This window comes from Castor canadensis, chromosome 9 (genome assembly GCF_047511655.1).
Source record: "Castor canadensis chromosome 9, mCasCan1.hap1v2, whole genome shotgun sequence".
Classification (NCBI taxonomy): Eukaryota; Metazoa; Chordata; class Mammalia; order Rodentia; family Castoridae; genus Castor; species Castor canadensis.
Window position 1 is genome coordinate 115,396,960 of NC_133394.1, and position 22,771 is coordinate 115,419,730.

Here is a 22,771-nt window from a genome sequence, read left to right on the forward strand (position 1 = left end):
ATAATAATATTTTACCTTTTAACATTTATTTTTTTCTTGTTGGGACTTTCAGAACTTATGCATAGAATATGAATATCTAAAAATCTGTGCATTGCTATTCCAATGTTAATCTTTCTGTTGCTTTGTTTGATCATAATTATTTTATTACACGTTGATTATTTCAAATAACCAATATCCTAGATTAGCTTTCTGTTGCTGCAAAAGGACTGTGGCATGGTTCAAGTGGTAGAACACAGAACGCATGAGGCCCTGAGTTCATACACTAGTACCACCATGAAAAAAAGAAAAAGAAAAAAGAATTATAATCTTGTTTTTGCTTTAATGTTCTGTATTAGAAACTATATGAAATTATGGTAATTTATAATAAAAGAATGTTTGAAGGAGGCTGAAATAACTAATAAGAAGAGTCCATAGATAGTTTTAGCTGCTCACTGTACTACACTTGTCTTTTATGCTGTCCCATTTATGTATCTCGAGCTTCAAAATGAGCTATTTCATTCTTTTCTATTTTCCTGGATTGAGTTTATTTTGAAGTTGTATGCAGAATATGAAATACCAGGGAATAAAAATGTTTGACTCCTAGAGACATCCATTTATCTTCACTAACGGACTCTTCTAAAGTCCTGGAACTGGAAAGAGGCCTTAAGTGTTCTTGCAATCTGCAATTTTCAAATAAGTCAACAAAGTTGGATGGCACATGTTTGACTGTACGCTGGTTTTAAACTTGTTAATTTTATTGGTGATGGGTTGAATTAGATACAGAAGTGTGTATGAAGAAAGAAAGTTTTCCTTGGAGTCCTCGAGATGAAGGGTGCCATAAGGGATCTAATGGTAGCTAGTTTAGGCAGATTGGGTGTATTCATGAAAGTAGTCTATGGTGTTCACCTAGAATTCAGTGTTAGTCAACTTTCCCTCACTATGGCCAGATACCTGAGGTAATGAACTTAGAGGGAGGAAAGGTTTATTTTGGCTCACAATTTCATAGGTTTCAGTCCATGGTTGCTTGGCCCTATTGCATTGGGCCTGTGGTGGCACAGTACATCATGATGGAGCTGTGGCAGCTATTAAATAAAGACAGGAAGGGTCCGGAGTCCCAACATCCCCTTCAAGGGCATGCCCCCAATGACTTAACTTCCTTCCACTGGGCTCTACCTCTTTAAAAGTTCCACTACCTTCCAGTAGTGCCAGGGGCTGGGATCAAAACTCACGGATCGTGGGGAGACATTGCAGATGCAAACCATAGCATTCAGATAGTTTTAAGGTTGCGTCAAATACCTATCTTTTTGCTGTCTATTTTTGTGTTCTGATCTTTAAAAGTTTATAATGTGGTGTTAATATGTTAATTTGTGGATATCAAAGTAATTCTTCTTCTGTATCATAGTAGTTACATAGTAAATAGAAGCTTTTCCCACAGTTCTAAGACAGTGCAGTCTTCTTTGTTTCTGCACCTCTTCAGGCAGATAGTGATAATACTTTGATATCTTTTGTTCACATAAACATAGAGGAACTGTGGGGGAAGAAGAGTAACATGAGTTTACTCATATTCTGCCAGAGATACCCATGTCTATTACCAGGGAAGTTGTGGGTAGACATGGCTACACATCTGAGCCGCATGTGAAGGTGGGAAAAAGATTGAAAGGCACCAAGATAAGCTGAATGGTTTTGGATAAAGGTTATTAGTGGATGAAACTTGGTCCTATTTAATTTAATTATGTGGCTAAACCCCTGGCTCCTATTTTAATTTTCAAACAACATTCATTACATTTGAGTTGCTGTTTATTCATTTCCAAACAATTGCTAGTAGACTTAGTGTGTTACATTTGATGTTGTGTTTTTTTTCTGGTATATTTGTGTTTTAGTTGATAAGCTCTATGAGCTCAGTAGCAGAGCACTGTCTCCCTTCCTTACTTCGCACCTTGTTTGACTGGTACAGACGCCAAAATGGAACCGAAGATGAATCTTACGAGTACAGGCCTCGATCTAGCACAAAGACTAAGGGGTAAGTGGTTTATTTGTTACTGTTTTACCTGGAATTGAAATACTTCAGGGAAAGGAGTGAGAATGTTACTTAATGAAGATTGTTACAATTTGGTTTCTAAGCAAAGAGCCTGGCTTTCTTCTGGCTTAGGCTGCAAATCATGAGAAGGCAATAATTAAACTAGAGGTAGCCCTGCAGTACCCATCCCTGGGACTAGTTATGCAAAATTTACTTTAGCAGTGCCATTTTGATAATTCACCGAGGATTTTAACAGCCATAGGAAGAGTTAAACAATTCAAGGAAGGTCCTGTTCACATGGCTTTTGAAGGGAAGTGGTTATGATGCAGTTAGGAGTAAAATACCAAGATTTAAGTCCTTTCCATCTTCAGCTTTCCCAGGGAGATGCTGGGTTATGGTTAACCGCTGCTGTGTTCAGGCCCATGAAGTTTAGTAGCATTGACTTTTTTAGGGACTACTTGAGACTTTTCAGTTTATTTGATTTAAAGCGTATTTTCAATTGGAAAAGATAGTACTTTTCTTTCATTTCTATTTTTTGGTGGGACTGGTTTTTGAACTCAGGACTTCATGCTTGCAAAGCACGCACTCTACTGCTTGAGCCACAGCTCCAGTCCATTTTGCTCTGGTTATTTTGGAGATGGAATCTCACAAACTATTTATCCAGGCTGGCCTTGAACTGCAATCCTCCCGATCTCAGTCTCCCAGGTACCTAGGATCATAGATGTGAGCCACTGGCACTTGACTTTAATCAGTTCTTGGTTAAAAAAAAAATAGTACTCAAATATGAAGAAACTCTAGGTTTTGTAAATGAAATTTAAAATATAGTTCTTCTTGGTGATTCTTCTAGATTAGGTTTGCTTTCTGACAGTTAAGTGTATGTACAAAGGCCCAGAGTATAAAAGGAAAAAAAACATGTCATGCATACATTGAGTTATTCAAAAAACCCCAAAATACTCCTTCCAGTGGCTGTGGCACACACTGCACATAGTAGGCACCCAGTGAGCCACTTGAACTGCTAACCAATATCTGTTTTAAAACTCCAAGTCTTAACGCAGTATTCATTTTGGGTTTTGTTCCAGGGATGAGCAGCAACGTGAAAGAGATTATCTTCAGGAAAGGCGGGACTTAGCAGTAGATTTCATTTTTTGTTTAGTTTTAGTTGAAGTTCTAAAGCAGGTAAGCACTTTTGTGATTGTACTTTTTTGTTCTTTGCCTCTTGTGGCTTCCTGTTTCAGTTTCTTCATTTAGGATATTATATCTAAAATTCTAGCTCACATAAACTAAACACCTTTAACTTAATTACTATGTCTTCCAGTTGCCTGGGGCTTTTCTGTCCCATTCCTATCTTTACTCCCTATTCTTTTTACCTTCATATGTCATCCAAGACATGAAATCTTGTTAGTAGGATGGAATGGACTGAAAATTGGGTTGAATATGGGCCTTTAGCTTTAAGTGCAATCTGCTTTTCATTTCGCTGCTTCTGTCCTTTTTATTTACACTTAATTTTTCTTCCTAAGCCCTCAAGCCTGCATTCACACATGTAATAATTAATTCACAGAGATGAGACTGAGTTGTCACATTCAAACGGTTTTCAGACAAGTAGGAACAACTCAGATGATAAGTTATGTGTCTCCATTCGTGAGCCTTGCATGTTGCATTCACAAACTAACATCTGAATGAGATGACAGTAGGGGTATAAATACGTAGTGTCATATAATCTTATTTTACTCTTCAAAATTTGTTTAAGTATGCATACAAATACCTTCACTGATTCTAAAAGTCTTTTTTGTTGTTAAAATTTGTAGTCTTTAAGTTATAGAGTATTCAGGGATGAGCCATACATTTCTAGCTATGCACATTGTATGATTTGGGAAAAAATTAGGAAACCTAAGAAAAGAAATCATATTTTGCATATAACACATTGGGACAGTGGAGTTTTGTTTTTGTTATGTAACATGGGATATATGACAATAGACAATGTAAAATATAAAAACTAATTAGTGGTATACTTTTTGACCTAGTCAACATAAAATATTGAATTATATAGTAATTAATCATTTATATTTTGCTCTTTTTTTTACCGTGTATATGAAATGACAGTTTTTGACACTTTGAAATCTGCAAATAATAATAATAATCATAAATATGTAAAAGATAAGCAAGTTAAGGTAAAATCACCTTGATTTGTGCCTTTTATAAAGATTTTTTTAGTAGAGGTGGGAAATAAACTTCCTCTGGTATTTGCGCTAACAAGGCAATTTTGATTTCTGTGATCTCTCAGTTTAGCTGGGATGCTAAGACCCCAAGGCCTTAAGTAGGGTAGAAGGAGTTGGGGACCAGAAGTGGCCATGGGCCATGAGTAGACTTGACAGTATGTGACCGATCCTACCATCTCTGATAGGCTAACTGTAGGTCATTTGAGTATTTTGTTCATGACCATCCGTACCTCTTTCTTTAGTTAAATGGTGTAGGGTTTCTTCTTCTAGTTTGCCCAGACGATGCTGTCCTGCATCCATTCTTTTTAGCTTCTCTAAAACCAATAAAACAACATAAAATGAAGTAAAAATCAATAGAGCTTTCTGAAATATCACAACAAAGTAACCCAATTTTCTTCTGTCAAAATGACTTAGTATTTAATAGATCTGGAGAGTAATCAGTGTTATATATCTTGAATTTACTAGGGCTTTTACTTTTGTCCTGCATAATATGCCCATATTGAAGTGTAATTCAGTTTTATTTTGATGAGATGGACAGTCTCTAGGGTTTTGAAGTATTGATACATAGTAGCTTCAGTATTAAGGAGGAGTAACATCATTGTGGCTTAGTCATTGACCTCATGGTACAAATAATTTGTTCCTTGGACAACTTAGATCTTTGATGATATCTACATGTTTAAAAGTCTCTCTCCATCCTACCTCTTTGGAGACAGTATCTTGCTATGTTGCCAAGGCTAGTCTGGAACTCACAAGTCTTCCTGCCTCCGTCTCCTGTGCGTGGCTCTGTTACACTCTTCATGCACAAAGGACTCTGTACCATTTGTGCCAGCTGAACCCTGGGAGATGGCCAGGGCAGGTATCAATATCCCATCTGTCTCTGACTTGTGTAACTTTGGCCAAGTTATTATACACTAACTCGTTTCTTCTCTATGTACCATTTTTATAGCGCATGAGAATTAAATACAACAATGCTTGGTTTATAGAAAGTTTCCAATTTATGTTATCTGTTATTTCCATTTTACAGATGAAGAAAAGTTCTTAGTTGTAATGATGTGGTGAAGATTATGCAGTAGTTCAATTTTTTTTAATTCCCAAGTTTTCCCTTTAATAATAAATATTGAAGCATTCCTGTTAGTGAAACCAGTGATATGAAATTAGGTGAAAATGGCCAGTATCTTTTCAAGTTAAATTAAAGTTTTTAATATAACAAGTTAGGTAAAACATTCAGTCAATTTAAACATGAAATTAAATACTGTGATTCACCATGGGAACAAAATAACTCAGGATGATTAAAAAAAACCAAAACTATGTTTTTTAAAAGAATCAGAAGAATAATTTTGGGGTACTCGTCAACAGTGGATTTTAGTGTTAGTATCAGAGACCTTAGAATGATGGAAAATATGCTTACACGGCAATATGGCATTTATAAAGATTGAAGCAATTTGCTTGTGACACAGAATTTTAGTTGTACATTAGTTCTTTGAAACAAACAAGAAGGTTGGGAAACCTAGCTTGTGAGCCATTCAGGATCTTGGCTTAGTTCACTTGGACTGTTGTGGTGGATCAGGAGGTGGTGCTGTCTGTAGAGTAGATGGCCTTTTTAGATTTCCATCAGCATTTTAGATGTTGGTGACCAGCCTTGAAGAAGGTTCATGATGGGGATGAGCTGGTTTGTCATTCTGCTGTGGTGTGAATTTATTTACTCGCCTTAGTTTTGAGACCTAGTCATCATTGATTCTTGCTGACTGACTTCCCACTATCCCCACCTAACCTGATTTTTTATTCCTTACTTTCCTGATGTAATAAGAGCATTAAATCTGGGGAGGTGGTGGGTTGGAATAAAATCACAATAAATGTTGAGTATTTGCTATGGTTTACTAGATACAGCCTTCTTGAAGGCTCAAGTAGAGTTAGAGCTGCTTCTAATACCACGCCAAGTACTAGATGTGAAAAATTCTTGATGCTAGAAGACAACTAGAGCTTTTTCTCTCTGAACTCATGTGAGATTCGTTCCTCCTTAATTTTCTGGGAATTCAGCTTGAGAACTTTTTTTCACTGCTACAAAAAGGGGAAGAAATAGATATGTCGGGAGTATTTGCACATTTGCAAATGTTCATTCTTTAAGTAACATTCTTACAGGTTGTGCATTCGTCCTTCCAAAAACTTAGATGTATTTCTTCTTTGAGTTGTTTCTGTTTTTCCATCATTCTTTTCTACCTATCATGTGATAAGCTCCAAACTTTTCTTTCCTCGTTTATTTTATTTATAAAAATACATTTTCATCTTTGAGAAACTGGGGAAATTGTATATTATAGAGAAATCCTTCATAACCTCAGAACTTCATTTCCTATGTCTATAAAACAGAGGAAAAAGACTGTGTGTACTTGGTAAGGCTGTTGCAAGTTGTATAAGTAATGTATATAAAAATGTATAATTAGTTGCTGGTATGCCCACATTGTGTAAGGCAATAATAAAGAGCATATGGCATAGCTGTCTGTCATTGCTAGAATTCAGGCAGAACTGGAGCAAATAAAGAATATTTGGGGGAAACCATAGATTTTACCTTGTGTTTCACATCTCTGTACTGAAGCACACCAAACATCCCTGTGAGGAAATTATTATGATGAAACCACAGCACAGTAAACGAGGTATAAGAAAAAAATTAAATCACATAGAATGCAGAGTTGCATTATTTCGAGGTTACTCAAATGTCTGGGACTAGCCTGCATGAGTTATGGATTAAGTTCTAGCCTCATCCAAATGCAACCTCTTCCTGACTCAAGTTGGCCATTACCTAATTGCAAATGTCTGCCCTGTTTTAGATATTAGGGGGTAGTGACATGGCTGCCTGAAACTTGTAGGACAAGAGCAGCCTTCCCCTTGCTTTACCACTGAGCCACACTACCAGCCCTAAATGTTTTCATTTATTTTTAAGGCTTTGATTATAGTTTACTTATAATAAATTAGACACCTTAGTGTGGCCACAGGGATTACTATAGGAATACTTGTGAGTTTCCTGTTATATGAGCAGGATAATATATTCCAAGAGAAATATATGTAAGTGTAACAAATAAAAGATTGTCATATCTTTACCTCATTGACTAGTGGGCATTCTGAAATTTATATATCAATAACATGATTATTATACTTTTAAACTATGGGATAAGTTTACCTTTAAAAAAAATCTAAAGTTTCTTATAATTAGGCAGACTAAGTCATAAAATCCCTAGTTAAGTATCCCTAATTGTTATAGAGATTCTGGGTTTAAATTTTCGGTTTAACAATTTCAGAAAAGATTAAGGTTAGTCTTGCAGAGTCTATGCAGAATAAACTCAAATTCTGACCCATTTTTAACATGAGATTTCATTTCCTTCTGGAATCATCAGGGTACTTTGAATTAGTTCTTTGAGACCTGAAAGTGGGATTTGGACTCTGCCTACTTCCTCACTTCATCTGTGTAGTGACTTGTAGAACAGGGATCTCCCTCATGGTACATTTTTTTCACATCAGATTCCAGGTTCAGGCCTTTATGAAAGTCTCAGTTTCTAGAAAATGTAAGATGAGTTCTCCTTTTGATCCTCCTATAATCAGAAATAAATATCAAGCCATTTAGCCAAGAGGAGGCCATAATACCATTTGATCATGAAGTAAAACCATGTCAGCCACTGTGCCTCCCAAGTAGAGGGAGTTTTAAAGGTAGTGTCAGCATCCCCAGATTACTGTGTCCAGTTAGTCACCTTTTCATTGAGATAAGTAACTGTAAATGAATAATTGTTTATTGGAGTTCTTGGATTTATTGCCCTCATTGCAATTTAATCATGGTTACTCTTATCTAATATCTCTTATAATCACATTTTTTTACTTCTTCCTAATCATTAGTCAAGACTTAGCTCAGCCCCTTCTTGATAGACTCCTGATTTACCTTTGTTAGAAGTTAATTATCATTTTTAATTCTTCATCGGACTCTTAAGTGTTTTGACCATCTTGGAATAATTTTAGTTCTCTATTTTTTTCCCCAACCTAGTTTGTAGCATTCTTGGTTTTGTTAGTTTTACCTTGTTGATAGAACTCTACTGTTTATATTGTCAGAATTTTTAAGGAAATGTGAAATTCCTGTGTTTTATGTACATTAGACTCCAGATCTGCAGACCTGGATAAACCAGGGTTCTTGTTTAAGATGCATGCACCGTTATCAGTGGTCTCTTCATAGTGATCTATACACTTGTTTGTTGTTCTTAAATGTGTTTACCGTGAACCCACTGCCTGAGTCTAAGAACTACAATTTATGCCTAATTATATGAATTTCTCCTAATTTGCTGCCTTGCCTTCCCCCTACAATTCTGTCAATTTTTATATTAATACCTTTAAGAAATGTTTTATATATGTTTGAATAATATATTAAGTTTTTCTTGTTTTTGAACTTTCTAAAAAAAGGTATGCTGTTTATTATCTACTAGCTCTTATTTTTTCCACTCAAAATTGCAATACTAAGGTTAATCCATGAAATGTAGCTGTATGTCATTATTTCGTAGGCATATAATGGCTACTATAAAAGATGGGGGAAAGTTTTTGCTTTTAGGGTTAATGACTGAAGCCCTGCAGATTAAATTTACAGAAGATAGATTAACAGATAAGAAGGTTTATTACATATGCAGATAGAGGCTTAATAGAAAAGAATTGATGACACAGAGGTTAGAACAAACCTTACGTACAATTTAAACAGAGTAGTAAGTTGTACAAAAGTGATAAGAATAAAAGGACATGGCCTTCTGGGGGCAGTGGGTTATGGGAAGATAAATATATGGGGTGAACTAATGAAGATAAGACTTATTTGTATGGAGGCATCTCTGTGCTGAGTTCCCGTCTCCAGTGATAATGGTTCACCTCGACCTCCGGGTTCAGGAGAGGACTTTCACACCTGGTTCAGGGTAGACATCTTCAGGAAAGAAAACTCTCACGTTCCCTTTAGACAGAAAGGGAGAGAGGGAGCTTTTCCTGCATCTGTTGTTTGTTAATTGCTTTCAGCTCAAAATAACCTGTATCCCACTTGGCATACTCTGAGGTGGCAGACCCTCTTTCTTTTCATTAGCTTGCACTTCCACCACAATGTAGAAAAACCTCACTTATATTATCTCCACTACTTGCTTTTGGCAGACTTAATTTTTTTCCCATTGAGTAGATACATAATGATATCTTGTGTGTCATTTTCATTCTGTGTATTGCTATTAGTAGTGAAATTAAACATCTCTTCATATATTTATTATCTTAGGAATAAATTGGTTATTGATTTAATCAAAATGATTAGGATATTCATGAAAGTCTAATTAATAACTTACTTAGCTCTTCCTTACATGATAATTTTTTTCTAAATTCTAGATTCCCGTTCATCCTGTACCCGATCCCTTAGTTCATGAAGTTCTAAACTTAGCTTTTAAGCACTTTAAACATAAGGAAGGGTAAGTAAAACACTAACTTCAGATTGTTGCTTTTCTTCACAGTCTAGGTTGAGACTGTTTAACTAAAAATTTGAATTCTTATCGATTTGTTTTTCAAGTTCAAAGCATTTCTTTTGAATCTTTCCTGCTTATAGGGAAGATTTTGTAAAAATAATTCTTAACACTATAGATTGGATTATTAAGAACTAGAAGGTTAAATTTCATAGAAAATTAAAATCTAGACAGAAGAAAATTCTGTGGCTTTTATCCTATAAGTGAATATTCAGAAAAATTTACACAGTACTCTGATAAGGAATTTTCAGTTCATTAAGACAGAGCATTTGTAGAAACATTTAATGAAGTATTATGTTTGTTCTGTTTTATTCTAGATATTCAGGAACCAACACTGGGAATGTGCACATCATTGCAGATTTATACGCAGAGGTGATAGGGGTTCTTGCCCAGTCAAAGTAAGTTTTTTAAGTCATTGGTTATGACTTGCTTTGCATTGTAGAACTCCTCATTACTGACACAGTGGACACTGGCACTGCTAGACCCATTATGGTTGTCACTGAATTTTTGTGAAGGCTACTTTGCCTTTTGTTACCTGCTGCTCTTTTCCTAGAGGCTGCTCTGAGTAATCCCCTTCCTCCAGTGCAACGTTGCTTTAATTTATTTGTTATTTTCCATAAAAGTCTGAATCAAGCATGTTAGGAATTACCAAGAATAGTCAGGACATTACTTTATCCTTTTTTTTTTTTTTTTTTTTTTTTTTTTTTGGTGGAACTGGACTTTGAACTCAGAGTTTCACAATTGCTCTGCCACTTTAGCCACTTCACCAGTCCTTTTTTGTGTTGGATATTTTTGAGATAGGCTCTCACAAACTATTTGGCCTGGGCTGGCCTTGAACTGCTGTCCTCATGTCCTCTTATCTCCTGAGTAACTGGATCACAGGCATGAGCCACCAGTGCCTGATTGTTTTTAACAATTCTATGAGAAGTATTTTTAAAACTCTTTCATTTAGAACTCTTTACAGAACTGATGACTATTTTATTGCTTTCAAGTTGAGTGCTTTTATTTCTGAGATTGCAATGCAGTGTCTTCTAATCATCTTACTTGTTTTAAAATGAAACAGTTTTGAATGGGGAGAGAAGATACCAAGAAGGGAAAGACGATAGTGGTTAAGTTTCCTCCATTGTAAGTGTTATCTGCTAGGAGTTGCACTCACTGAATTGTATTGAACGTCATTCCTCTACACAATAAAATATCTTTAGTATTTTGTGGTTGCTGTAAAAATCCTGGAAGATTTTGGATTTTCTTTTGTTGCTGCTGGGAAATAGGTTTTTTTTTTAAATAGGATCAGTTCATATTTACTTTTATGCTTGGAGTTTATAGTCCTAAAACCACCCTTTAGCAACCTTTCTAAATTCTAAGAAGGCAAGCACAATTATTGTTAATATTTAATAGTTAGCAGTTTAATACTAAGTGATATTTTTTATTTAGTATATTTTTTATCTTTCTAATATACTAGGAGCCCTTGCATAACCCATGCTATGGATCTTAAAATGTAGTTTGGTATTTTGAATGATAAGACATACACAAGCCAGATATGGTGGTGCATGCCTGTAAACCCAACTGTGTGGATGGCGTAGGTAGGAGGATTATAATTCGAGGCTGGATCCAGCAAAAAGCATGAGACCCTATCTGAAAACTAAAGTATAAAAGGGCTGGGGTTATGACTCAAGTGGTAGAGTGCCTGTCTAGCAAGCCGAAGGCCCCTGAGTTCAGATTCCCTCAGAATTGCCCCCCCAAAAAAAATTGTTCTCAAATGTAGATCAGATATTCTAAATAGTCCACTAACAAGTTAGATCCAGGAGAATGCTATATCATAGCTAAGTTAACTGTACATGGTAGGAATAGCAAATCTAAATGACCAATAAATTTTTAAAATGTCATTAGCCTCACAAGTTGAATTGTAAGTATACCACTTTAAAGCAATATGTGGTGGTTTACACTACTGTGTGTAATGAATATGGGAGAAAAGGTGGATGGATCCACATTGGGTTAGATTCATAGTACCTAAGGGGGCAGGTGTAAGGTGGGATGGGAGCAGGAAAGCGGGGGAAGAGAGATACAGATGGGCTGGAGATGTATTTGAATCTTGTCTGTAGTTTTTGTTGTTGTTGTTTTTAGCAGTACTGTTTTGAAATCAGGGCATTGTGCTTGCTAGGCAGACTTATTATTTGAGCCACATCCTCAACTATATAGTTTTCTTTGATTGTATGACTGTGTGTTTTTTGAGAAATTTAGTTAATTAAAAAAACCTTGGGTTTTAATATTTTAATGGAAAAATTTTTATCTACTTTAAAAAATGATTATCTTAATGAATTGCTAAACAATGATATCAGGCAAAATAATATATTCTCTTAAGAGTCTAATCAAAATAGCTGAGTTATTCTTCCTAAAATATATCCACATTTTATTAATATGTGGCTTTTTATCCCCTTTTCTATAGTCAGCGACCATTGGAAAGTAAGCCTTATTTGAGGTCATTGTAACTGTCAGGAGCTGATTTTCTGAAGTAGTACTAACAATAACACCTTTAATTGTTTCATGATGTGTAGTGGGGGATAATAAAATATTATGTATTAATGAACTATGACATGTCTTTTTCAAACGTACACAAAGGAATACCAGTCTGCACATTCGTGATGGTTTGAATCCAGCATTGGATTCTGTCACCTACTCACATTGGGTGACCAGTGTCCTCTCTTTCTCTTCAGGTTTTCTGCAGTATAATGAGATAATAATTTTAAGTGATAATTTATACCCTACAATTGGCTGGTTTGTCTCTTTGAATAAATTTATAGTCTCCTATCTGGTCTCTGTTAACTATCTTCGGAAACAGCAAAAAGCCTCCAAGGTTGGAGACAATCTCTTATTTATATAAAGATGTTTTCTGGGTATGTTATTTGTTCTTATTTTATTATGATTATTAATAAACAGCAAGGGTGCTGTATTGATGACATCATAAAAATAAATCCTATTTTTTCCTCCTTCAGTTATCCTTAAGTTTAAAATAAAATGAGCAATTTTAGTGTAACATTTTGATTTTCTTCTGTATGCTTTTCTGGTCATTTGATGAGGGCAGAGAAAGGAGGTGCTATCTGGACAACATATCTTTTGATTTCACCCTTAAACTTCATGTGAGAAATTAGTGTTTTTAATTCAAGTCAAATTTTGTCTCCATGTATATTAAAGGTTTCAGGCTGTAAGGAAGAAGTTTGTGACAGAATTAAAAGAACTGCGACAAAAGGAACAAAGCCCCCATGTGGTACAAAGTGTCATCAGCTTAATAATGGGAATGAAATTTTTCCGGGTGAAAATGTATCCTGTAGAAGATTTTGAAGCATCATTCCAGTTTATGCAGGTGATAGACCTTCTCAGTGGTAGTGACTAGAATTAGCATGGCAGTGGTTGTCCTTTTTATGAACCAAAAGATACATAAATTAATAGCATTGTTAATTTCTTGTTCCAAGTGTTAAATTCTCACACCTGTAGGTTAACTTTCTTTTTTGAGTTAAGGATGCTCTGACCTTAGTTTTTTGGTAAACTTGGAGAGTGTTCACAAAATTATTGTGATACTACAAATTCTTTAACTTTTCTTCTTGCTAATCTGAACATATCTTTTTCTCTTTAAGGAATGTGCTCAGTATTTCTTAGAAGTAAAAGATAAAGATATAAAGCATGCACTTGCTGGTTTATTTGTGGAGATTCTTATCCCTGTAGCTGCTGTAAGTATATTTTAATTTTTATGCTATGTATGTGTCGTATTCAACCTTATGCTTCCATTTCTTCCCTGAAAATTTTTACAAGGCAGTAAGCTTGGGCCATCCCAGGGTTATCTCACTTTGTTTCTCATTCCTAAACAGTTACTTTGTTTCGTTGACTGATGTATAGTATTTTGTATATGATTTGTTACATTTGGCTTGTATTTTTGGTTGTTTCATATGGTAAAATAAATCCAGTCCCCTTTATCTTGGCTGGAAATGGAAGTTAGATTCTCTTATCCAGATTTTATTCTGCTTAAAATTTCAAAAAATGAAATTTATTTTCATGTTGAAAAATATACCTGTTTTGGCTTTTATTTTTAAAATTGAATTCACTGATTTGTGACCTGTATGTTTATATATTCTTTTGTAGTAGTCATGTACTACCTTTGAAGCCTGTTTAGGAAAGGTTAAGTTCTTAATTTTTCTTACAGTGCTCTGTAAGAAAAGTTAGTAATTGTAAGAAAAGTTAAGAACTTAAAGTATAATGACAGAGTGGTTAGCATAATTTTTACCTGTATTGAATATTTTCTACCTGTATTAAATTTTTTCTTATAGGAAATACTTGATTGTTTTTAGAATAGAGATTTTAAAAAGTCATGAATTAAAGGTTTGCAAGTGGTTTGAGTCAATTTCCTCACAATATCCCAGTTTTTAGCTGTGTAAACTGGGCTGATTTTATTTTTGAAAAAAAGCTGGCTATCATCTATCATTGTTATCAAATGGAGTTTCTTTTTCTGTCCCAGAAATGGTTTGAATTACCCCTTAATGATCCCAAATTGTCATTTGTACTTCATCCTTTTTCTGAGAATCTTTTTGCCAGGTATCTAACTAAGATTAGGTTTTAGTGTTTTAGGTAATTCATCCAAAGGAGCAGTTGTAGGAAGAAAAGCTCTTTACTAAGCTCTCGACTGTGGTCCATTCTCACTGCATTGCCTGTTCTTTTATACCATGTTTACTTTTGTGTCCAGGTTTATCACTTTGGTAGGGCTGCCATAATTACTACCACAAACTGGGTGTGCCTTAACAACAAAACATTTACTGTTTCATAGTGACGAAGGCTGTAAGTTTGAGGTCAGAGTGTCCACACACTGGTTCCTTTTGAAGACTGTGAAGAATTTGCTTCTTACTTTTTAGCCAGCTTCTTGGGCATACTGAAAACCTTTGGCATTCCTTGCCTTGTACAAGCAGCACCCTGGTGCCTGCCCTCATTGTCACATGGCCTTCTCCTTACGTGCATGTTTGTGTTCGAATTTTTCCTTTTTAAAAAGACATTAGTCATGCTGGATTAGAGACCCTCTAATCCTAATTTAACTAATAAGATCTGCAATGACCTTTTCCCAAAGAGGTTCTCTTTCTGAGGAATGTGGGGGTAAGGTCTCAACATATGGATTTTGTAGGACAATAATTCAATCCATGACCCCAGCTCTCTACACAGGCAGCTCTTCTGCCTGGAACATTTTGCCTCTCTACTGACCTCCCCTCTTTGCCCAGCTGGCTTCTCTTTATTCATACAATACACATATTGAGTGCTTTGTCTGTGTAAGGTCCTGTTCTGTGCACAGGAAATGCAACAAGGAAAAACATAGGGAAGACTTTGCTATTGTAGAGCTTACCTCTAGTGTGGAAAACAGGAAATAAAGTATATTAATATGTACAATGTCAGATTATGGAAAGTACTGTGTGAAAAATTGTAAAGGGGAGGCCAGTGTAAAGATAGCCAAAGGGGTAGAGGAGATGAAATTTTAAATAGTATCATTACGAAAGTGTACTACCTTGAAGGAGAGCAACAAAAACTAAAGGAATAAGGAGAAAGACTTTTTATATCCAGGAAAAGAGTGTTTGGACAGAAGGAACACATGTGTGCATCCTGAGGCTATTCTAGGGACATCAAGAAAGCTGGTGTGTCTGATCACAGCACCCAGAAACAGAATAGTGGCAGGTGAGAGCAGAAGGGTTAAGTAGGAGGCCGCTGCAACAAGTGAGGTAAGACTTCTGCTTAGATGCCACTTCCTTGTAGAGTTTGTCCAAAGAGGCCCCTTGTGACTGCTCCATGATCCCTGGCAACTTGCTTTCCTGGCACTGACAGACTGTCTGCCCTCCGCCTGTTTGCTCACTTGTCTGTTCTGCTGATTCTCATGGGGCAGGGACCAGGCTTATCTTATTGACTTAACACTTGGTCATTTGGTTCCTGATAAGACTTCCTAGCAAGTCTTAGTGAATGATTAACTAACTTTCAGTCTTACAATCCTTGTGGAGTTGAAAATGTTTGACCATTTTCTTTTGGTTTGCATTTCCTCTTTTCCTAGGCTGTTAAAAATGAAGTGAATGTCCCCTGTTTGAAAAATTTTGTGGAGATGCTTTATCAGACTACTTTTGAACTGAGCTCCAGGAAGAAGCATTCATTGGTACTGAGAAATACTTCAAACCTTCACATGTTTAATTGGACACTTTTGTAATTGATTTATGAATTCAGTAGAGATTTAAGAGAATAGTAAAATCTGAAATTGTAAAATCCGAATTTGCAAAAGTATAATACAGTGGCAAATTTTACATACGTGTTTTCTTCTGCTTTCTATTATTAATTTGGTTTTATTACCTCTACATTTGGTAAGTTATTTAGACTTCCTTGTAAGTAATTACCTGTCTTGACAGGTGCTTTAACTTATATGGTGTGGGAAAGATTGAATGTAGTCTTCCAGTAAGGCATAAATTCCTTCATTTCATATCATAGTAAATTGTATTCCAAAGCGTCACATTGTTTAGGAACCATCCTCTATCTAATTATCTCTCTCTTCTAAGGTTGAAGACTATTTCCTATTTCTTTTCTGTAGCTTGGAGAAAATGTGAATTGGGCAAATATTTGATCATCGAAACTAGAGATACAATAATAATCATAAATGTTTGTTGTGGCAGGCATTGAGATAACTACTTTCCTTATGGCCCCATAGGACATTTGTGATTATTTATATGTTCAGAAAATAAGCCTTGAAGCACTCGATGGAGCCCCTGAAGCCATGCGCTTGCTGAACAGAAAGCTGAAACTTGAATGTCAGTCTGTCCTCTGATGCTAGGGCCTGTTGTTCATAAGCACTGTACTGAATGATGACTAACTGGTGCAGGAAGAAATAAGAGCGTGTGCTCACTTAGGGAGGTGATAGTTCAGGGAATTGTTCTTTATCATTCTTTATTAGATGTATGAAATTATATTTCTTACTAAATATGGGAAAACTGCCTGAAAAGTTTTTTAAGTTTCCTTGTTTAAAAGATTAAATGAAACAATCATTTACAAATCCAGTGCTTTTCCATGGAAAATGTTAATTCTCTCTTTTTCCCCGTCTCCTGCAGGCTTTGTATCCTCTAATTACCTGCCTTTTATGTGTCAGTCAGAAACAGTTTTTTTTAAATAACTGGCATATTTTCCTACAGAACTGTTTGTCACATTTAAAGGTAAGACGTAATTATATTTCTGATCTGTCAAAACTGAGTGTGATGTATTCATTTATGTGTAGAACATTGAATAATATAGAATAAGACCTTGATTACTATTGGTCCATTTAAATAATATCTTGCCTCATTTCTTGTATGTACTTTATTTCTTCCATAAGGAATCATGTATGGAAATGAATAAACTTTTCATTAGAAATTTAGGTTGTCTTAATGAAGACAAAATTTTCTGTTTCCAAAGAACATTATATTGTTTTAGATCAAGCAATATTTGTTAATAAATTTATAAATTATAAAATATTAATCTCACAAAATCCTCTGTATACTTACTGTCTTTTAAGAAAAATCAGTAATATTGATTGGCTTAAGCCTGAGTAATATGAAAAAACTTTGCTAATAAAATATCACTAAAAGCACATGTAACATAGGTAGGCCCAGCCAAATCTAAAAGTACTGGATCCTACACAGATGTGAAGGCTCCTGAAGCAGTTACAGTTTGAATGAAGGGATCTCATTATTAACATTGTTGGGGATGTCCATGTTCATTCTCTCTTGGTACTGACAGCAAAACTACAGAAGATAGGTGGTGTTCTTGCCAGACTGCTCTGCTAACAGGATCCTCTTTTCTTCTTTGGGTTGGGTAGGAGCACAGTTAATGACTGGCACAGAGGTTGGAGTTATTCCTCATCTGTATGTCATATGACTATTTCTTTGAGTAACTGGATGTTAGAAGAGTCTATTTGAATGTTTTCATACAAGTTGTGGAAACATTGCAGATGTGACATTTCTTTTCCTGTAATTCCTCTAAGGTAGATTTGACACTAAAAACCTTATTCTTTGACAGTGAAACTGAAGCACTGATAGATTAAATGACCCGTCTCTAGTCAGTCACTGAGGCTTTGTAGTCAGTAGACCTATTTCTTTCATAGCTTGGGAATGATCTTCTGGATATAACCCTTATATCTTTTTCATGATTTTAAACTGCTTTGAATATAGTATATGGAATATATAAGTCAATGAAAATCATTTTTGTCTATTTCTTTTTAGAAACACATTGATATTACTCATATTGGGATAAGAATTGATATACCTTCTTTGCTTTTTTATGAGAATTCTCAGAACCAAATTAAACTGATTAAACTCTTTATGTATTATAACCAGGAAAGAAATTATGTTAATTAGTTACATTATACTTGTTTCTGTCCTTGTTTTGGTAATTCATACCTATGTAGATACTAAATGGGAATGGATCATTTTCTGAGTAGTATGATTTTTTTTACATACTTTATATTAGATATTTTAAAGTCATGCCTTTAAGTGTTTCTGGAAGATTGCTTTGTTTCATGACAATTCATACTTTTCTGTTGCTTGTTGGAATTTTTATATATATATATACATATATATATACGTTTCAACCTAACATACTTGCAATACTTTCGCAGTACCTTATCTTTTTTTTTTTGTCTTAAGGCTTTTGTTTAAAATGCACTGTTTTGTTTTGTTTTGTAATCCTTACCTCCTATTTAATATTTCTGGCATATTGTCCATTTCCATTAATGGTTGTATCAATTTGCCAGATTAAAGGAGATAAGAGCCAATTAGCATGAATATTTGGAGTATAATTGTCTTGGCATTAACCCTTAACTTACATTAAGGCTCTATTCAGCAGAAATTTTATGACTTGGCTCCTGTTTATTAAGTTTTAGACAGTGTGGCTGCTCTGCATAGTTGAGGTAAGGAGTTTTGAGCATTCACAGAAAAATTATGCCAGCTATCTGTTATAATTTATTTCTTTTACTTACTGGAAAGAAAATCAATCCAAGATCAAGAACAAGACCTTATCTAATAAATTACTTGATACAAGTAATCTCTTGATTTAAAAAAATAACATATAAAGCAATTTTTTGTTCAGTAGATCCACTCCTCCTTAGGACTGAGTTTTATTAATATTTGCTGGATGCTAGATTTCTTATCTCATTTAATTTTCACTATCTCTGAGGCTGAAAGAAGATAAATGAGTAATTCATATTAAGGAAGCCAGTAAATGTTAGAGCTTTGCATCCAGATTAATCCAGTTTCATAGCTCTTGCTCTTTCTGGTCCACCATATTATCCTTGAACAAATAAGGAGTGTTTCTATACTGAATATTTCAAGAAAATGTTTGGTTATAATTCTGGGATACTGAAAAGTTTTATTTTATAGTCATAAGAATAGATCTAATTACTTTTATAGGCATTTAACCTGTTATACAGTTAACATAAAAAATTACCCCAAGTTTTTAGTTTGGTGACCTTGAAAAAATGGGCTTTATTCCTATATGCCCATAAATAACGTGTCACTTTATTTCCATTGAAGAATTAAATTTTAAATTTTTGTCCCAAAAAGAATTTGGTAGTTTCCCATTCCCATATCTTTATGTCAGTTTAAGCACTTACCCGAAAAGTGATTTTAAATTTCTAAAGAATTACTAAGAGAGACAGAAGAATAACAGTAACCTATAAAAATCATTTGGAGTTTTTTTCATATACAGCATTATAATAAAAAAATTAATAATTCATTTTTTTATCACTTTCCCACTACAGTCTATGCTTATTTTCTTTTAAAAATTTAAAAGTTGTTTGAATACACATGCACTGTTTTAGGAGGAACAGTTAGCTAGTTAAAAATGTAAGTTTCTCTTAGTGAGTGTTGTAGGTATCCCATGATGCCCGAAGTGTGGGATTGTCTTCTTTTCCTTCCCGCTTGTGGCCACCGTCTTGGAGACTGAAGTTTCTTCTAAATAGAGGCCTTGGTGGAGAGCTGTCTTGTTTTGTGCTTGTTTCACCTAACATGCATGTGCTACATCTCATGTTTACGTTTGCTGTCTCACATTGCTTTATTTAGATGCCATCTAACAACAGTATCAGAAAACAAATAGAAACACTGCAGGTGAGTTGTGTTGCCGTTACAACGTAAAATATTGCTTAATTTCTTTTATGTGTGGCATTTGGTTTTTTCCTTCACTCATTGTTGCACTGCATGTCTAATGTATTTATTCAAACCTACCTCAGGCATTGTAAAAGAAGAGTAGCCCACAGCAAAAGCATTCCTCAGAAGGTTCTGTGGGGGGGGGCCCTAAGAAGTTGTATTTAAGAGATGGAAATGATGTTGAAGTGCTAAAATTTTAAAATACTGTGTTCAGTCGACACCTAGGTGTTATAAACAAAAATGTTAAAATGAAACATTATCCAGTGAAAGTAAGGAGACAGTAGCTTAGGTTATGAATGTGATTTTGCTAAATTAATTTTTAAGCTCTTATTCAATTGGTTTGGGTTTTTAACAATTTTCGTTTGAGACTGGGTCTTGCTATGCAGCCCAGGCTAGCCTTGAACTAGCCATCTTCCTGCCTCAGCCTCCCAAGTGCTAGGATTAGAGGTGTGCACCACCATGCTGCTTAATGAATTAGTTTTTGAGCTCATGGTAGATAAAAAGGGAAAATAAACATGTTGAAATGGTTGCTGCAAAGATTACATTTGACTGATTTATCAAAACTTTGTTGTATATTAATGTCACTAGATTTTTATCTATGTTAAAGTCTGATTATCTAAATTAGATCAAAATTGCAACTAGATTTTTTTATATCTTTCTTTAAGGCTCAGATCAATTTAGGATGTTTTTATTATTCAGACATATACATCAGTATAGTGACTGAAAAAAATCATTACATTTGATTTTGTCACTTTTCATCTTGCTGTTTTCACATTGTGCCAATGCTAATTTTGTAAACATAGCTGTCCATCTTAGAAAAATTTGAAAACTGAGATTTTTTTTAATGCAGTATATCCTATCATTTAAAATAAGATAATCCAAATAATGTTATATGAGAATGGTTTTCATGTGCAACAGGACTTTTTTTTTTTCTGGCAGTATTGGGGGTTGAACTCAGGGCCTTGTGTTTGCTGGGCAGGTATTCCACCACTGAGCCATGCCTCACCCTTTTTTGCTTTAGCTTTTTTTTTTTTTCTTCCAGATAGGGTCTCACTTTATGCCCAGGCTAGCCAGGACTGTAATCCTCCTATTTCTGCTTCCCATAATCCTGGGATGACAGGCACATTCCACCACACCCAACTATTAGTTGAGATGAGGTCTCGCCAAATTTTTGCCTGGATTGTCTCAAACTGAGATCCTCCCAATCTCCACCTCTGGAGTACCTAGGATTACAGTCTCGAGCCACTGTGCCCAGACTAAATATTTTTAGTGTACAATGTTTTTTAATATTTTGAAAATATAATTTAATGTTTTATTTAGTATATACATAAAACATAATTGAACTTTTTTTTTTAAGAATACTGTATTTTTTAGAACAAGTTTAGGTTTGCAGCAAGATTGAAAAGAGGGTATGGAGACTTTCCATATGCCCCAACCCCCAGCCCTACCCATGATCAACATCCTCCACCAGAATAGCCCATTGGTTACAACTAATGATCCTACATTGACACCTTCTAGTGATTGTTTTAGTGTATATTAGGGTTTCCACAAATATCCACCATTTTGATACAGTATCAGAGTGTTTTCACTGCCTAAAAATCCTCTCTGCTCTGCCCATGCATCACTCTGTCTTCCTAATTCCTTGCTGACGTCATATTCTGATAGTTCATATCTTATATCTAAATGGTAGAAGAGAATGTTATGTTTTTTTAAAAATCTTAGTTGTTAGTAACATACATGTATTATTTGTTACTTTAGTTACATTAGTAGCAAATAGAAACTACCCATGGCAGTGTATTTGAAATTTGGAATCATGGTGGATCTGGTAGTAGGAAAAGGGAGGGATGTTGAGACTCTTACCAGCAGAGGAAATGGATTTTCTATTTTTAACTGTATGAGATCGTTATGTAGATAAATGTGCAAACATATTATCTTGTGGGTCTTTTATAAAAAATCCTCAATCTTTTTGCATTGTTCTAATCATAAGTAGTAGATAGCCATTTTTGTGTAACTTAAGAAAGCAAAAGAACTCTTTGTTGCCATATATGAAAAATTGTTTGGCAATAAGAAACTCCCCAAACCAAATTTTTTAAAATGTGAATTTATAGCAACTAGTGCCTCTTACAATCATTAACAGATGTATAGTTTCCCTTGGGCTGGGGGCTTCATTCAAGTGGTAGAGTGTCTGCCTAGCAAACATGAGGTCCTGAGTATCAATCCCTTACCATCTCCCACCCCCTCAAAAAGAGAGTTTTTCTTGATGAAGGAGATAACTTAGCTACATTTTCAAAATTCACAATTAAATCTCATTACATGACTTATCATTTGAGGACTTTTAGATGAAGAGCAAATTCACTAAAAAATCAGTGACTGTAATGGAATAGCTCTCTAATTACAAATAATAATAATTTAAATAATAGTGTTTTGAGTCTAAATAAAGATTAGAGGTATTACACTTAGTGAACATTCAACATGTTCCAGATAATATTCTGAGTGTTTTGTAAATACTAGCTTTCTTAAGCTATGAGGCAGGTGTCATATTTTCTCCATTTTTAGAGCCGAGGAACTCATGGCAGAGTGATGTAACAATGTCCATGGTTGGGGTCTGGATTTCATCTAGGTGTTTCTGATTTCAGAATCATGCTTGTAATTCTCTGTTCTGCATTTTCTCTTTATGAGTTATGATCTCAGTAATATTTGGCATTTCAGAGATGCAAACAACTGTAAGACTATGTGATGTTCTAAACTTCAACTGCATATGGCTGCAAATGAATTACTCTAAAGATGAGTGATTCTTCTGTCATTATGTCAATATTGTGGTATGAACCACTTATCAAGTAATTTATGTGCATATCATTTGGAAGATGGAAGAAATATTAA

The 22,771-nt window shown here is 34.9% G+C and overlaps 1 protein-coding gene across 13 annotated transcripts in view; it reads left to right on the forward strand.

Annotated features, from left to right (window-relative positions):
• Window positions 1–22,771, forward strand: part of Fryl (FRY like transcription coactivator) — a 222,240-nt gene that overhangs the window by 110,989 nt on the left and 88,480 nt on the right. For 10 of the 13 annotated variants that reach the window (XM_074042290.1, XM_074042288.1, XM_074042296.1 and 7 more), the window contains 9 exons: window positions 1,860–1,999; window positions 3,076–3,172; window positions 9,589–9,668; window positions 10,037–10,117; window positions 12,909–13,077; window positions 13,349–13,441; window positions 15,787–15,885; window positions 16,826–16,927; window positions 19,808–19,852. In XM_074042290.1, coding sequence (XP_073898391.1) covers window positions 1,860–1,999; window positions 3,076–3,172; window positions 9,589–9,668; window positions 10,037–10,117; window positions 12,909–13,077; window positions 13,349–13,441; window positions 15,787–15,885; window positions 16,826–16,927; window positions 19,808–19,852 — 906 coding nt within the window. The remainder of the gene's footprint in view (window positions 1–1,859; window positions 2,000–3,075; window positions 3,173–9,588; window positions 9,669–10,036; window positions 10,118–12,908; window positions 13,078–13,348; window positions 13,442–15,786; window positions 15,886–16,825; window positions 16,928–19,807; window positions 19,853–22,771) is intronic. The other 3 variants (XM_020158439.2, XM_020158456.2, XM_074042299.1) reach the window with 1 other exon arrangement.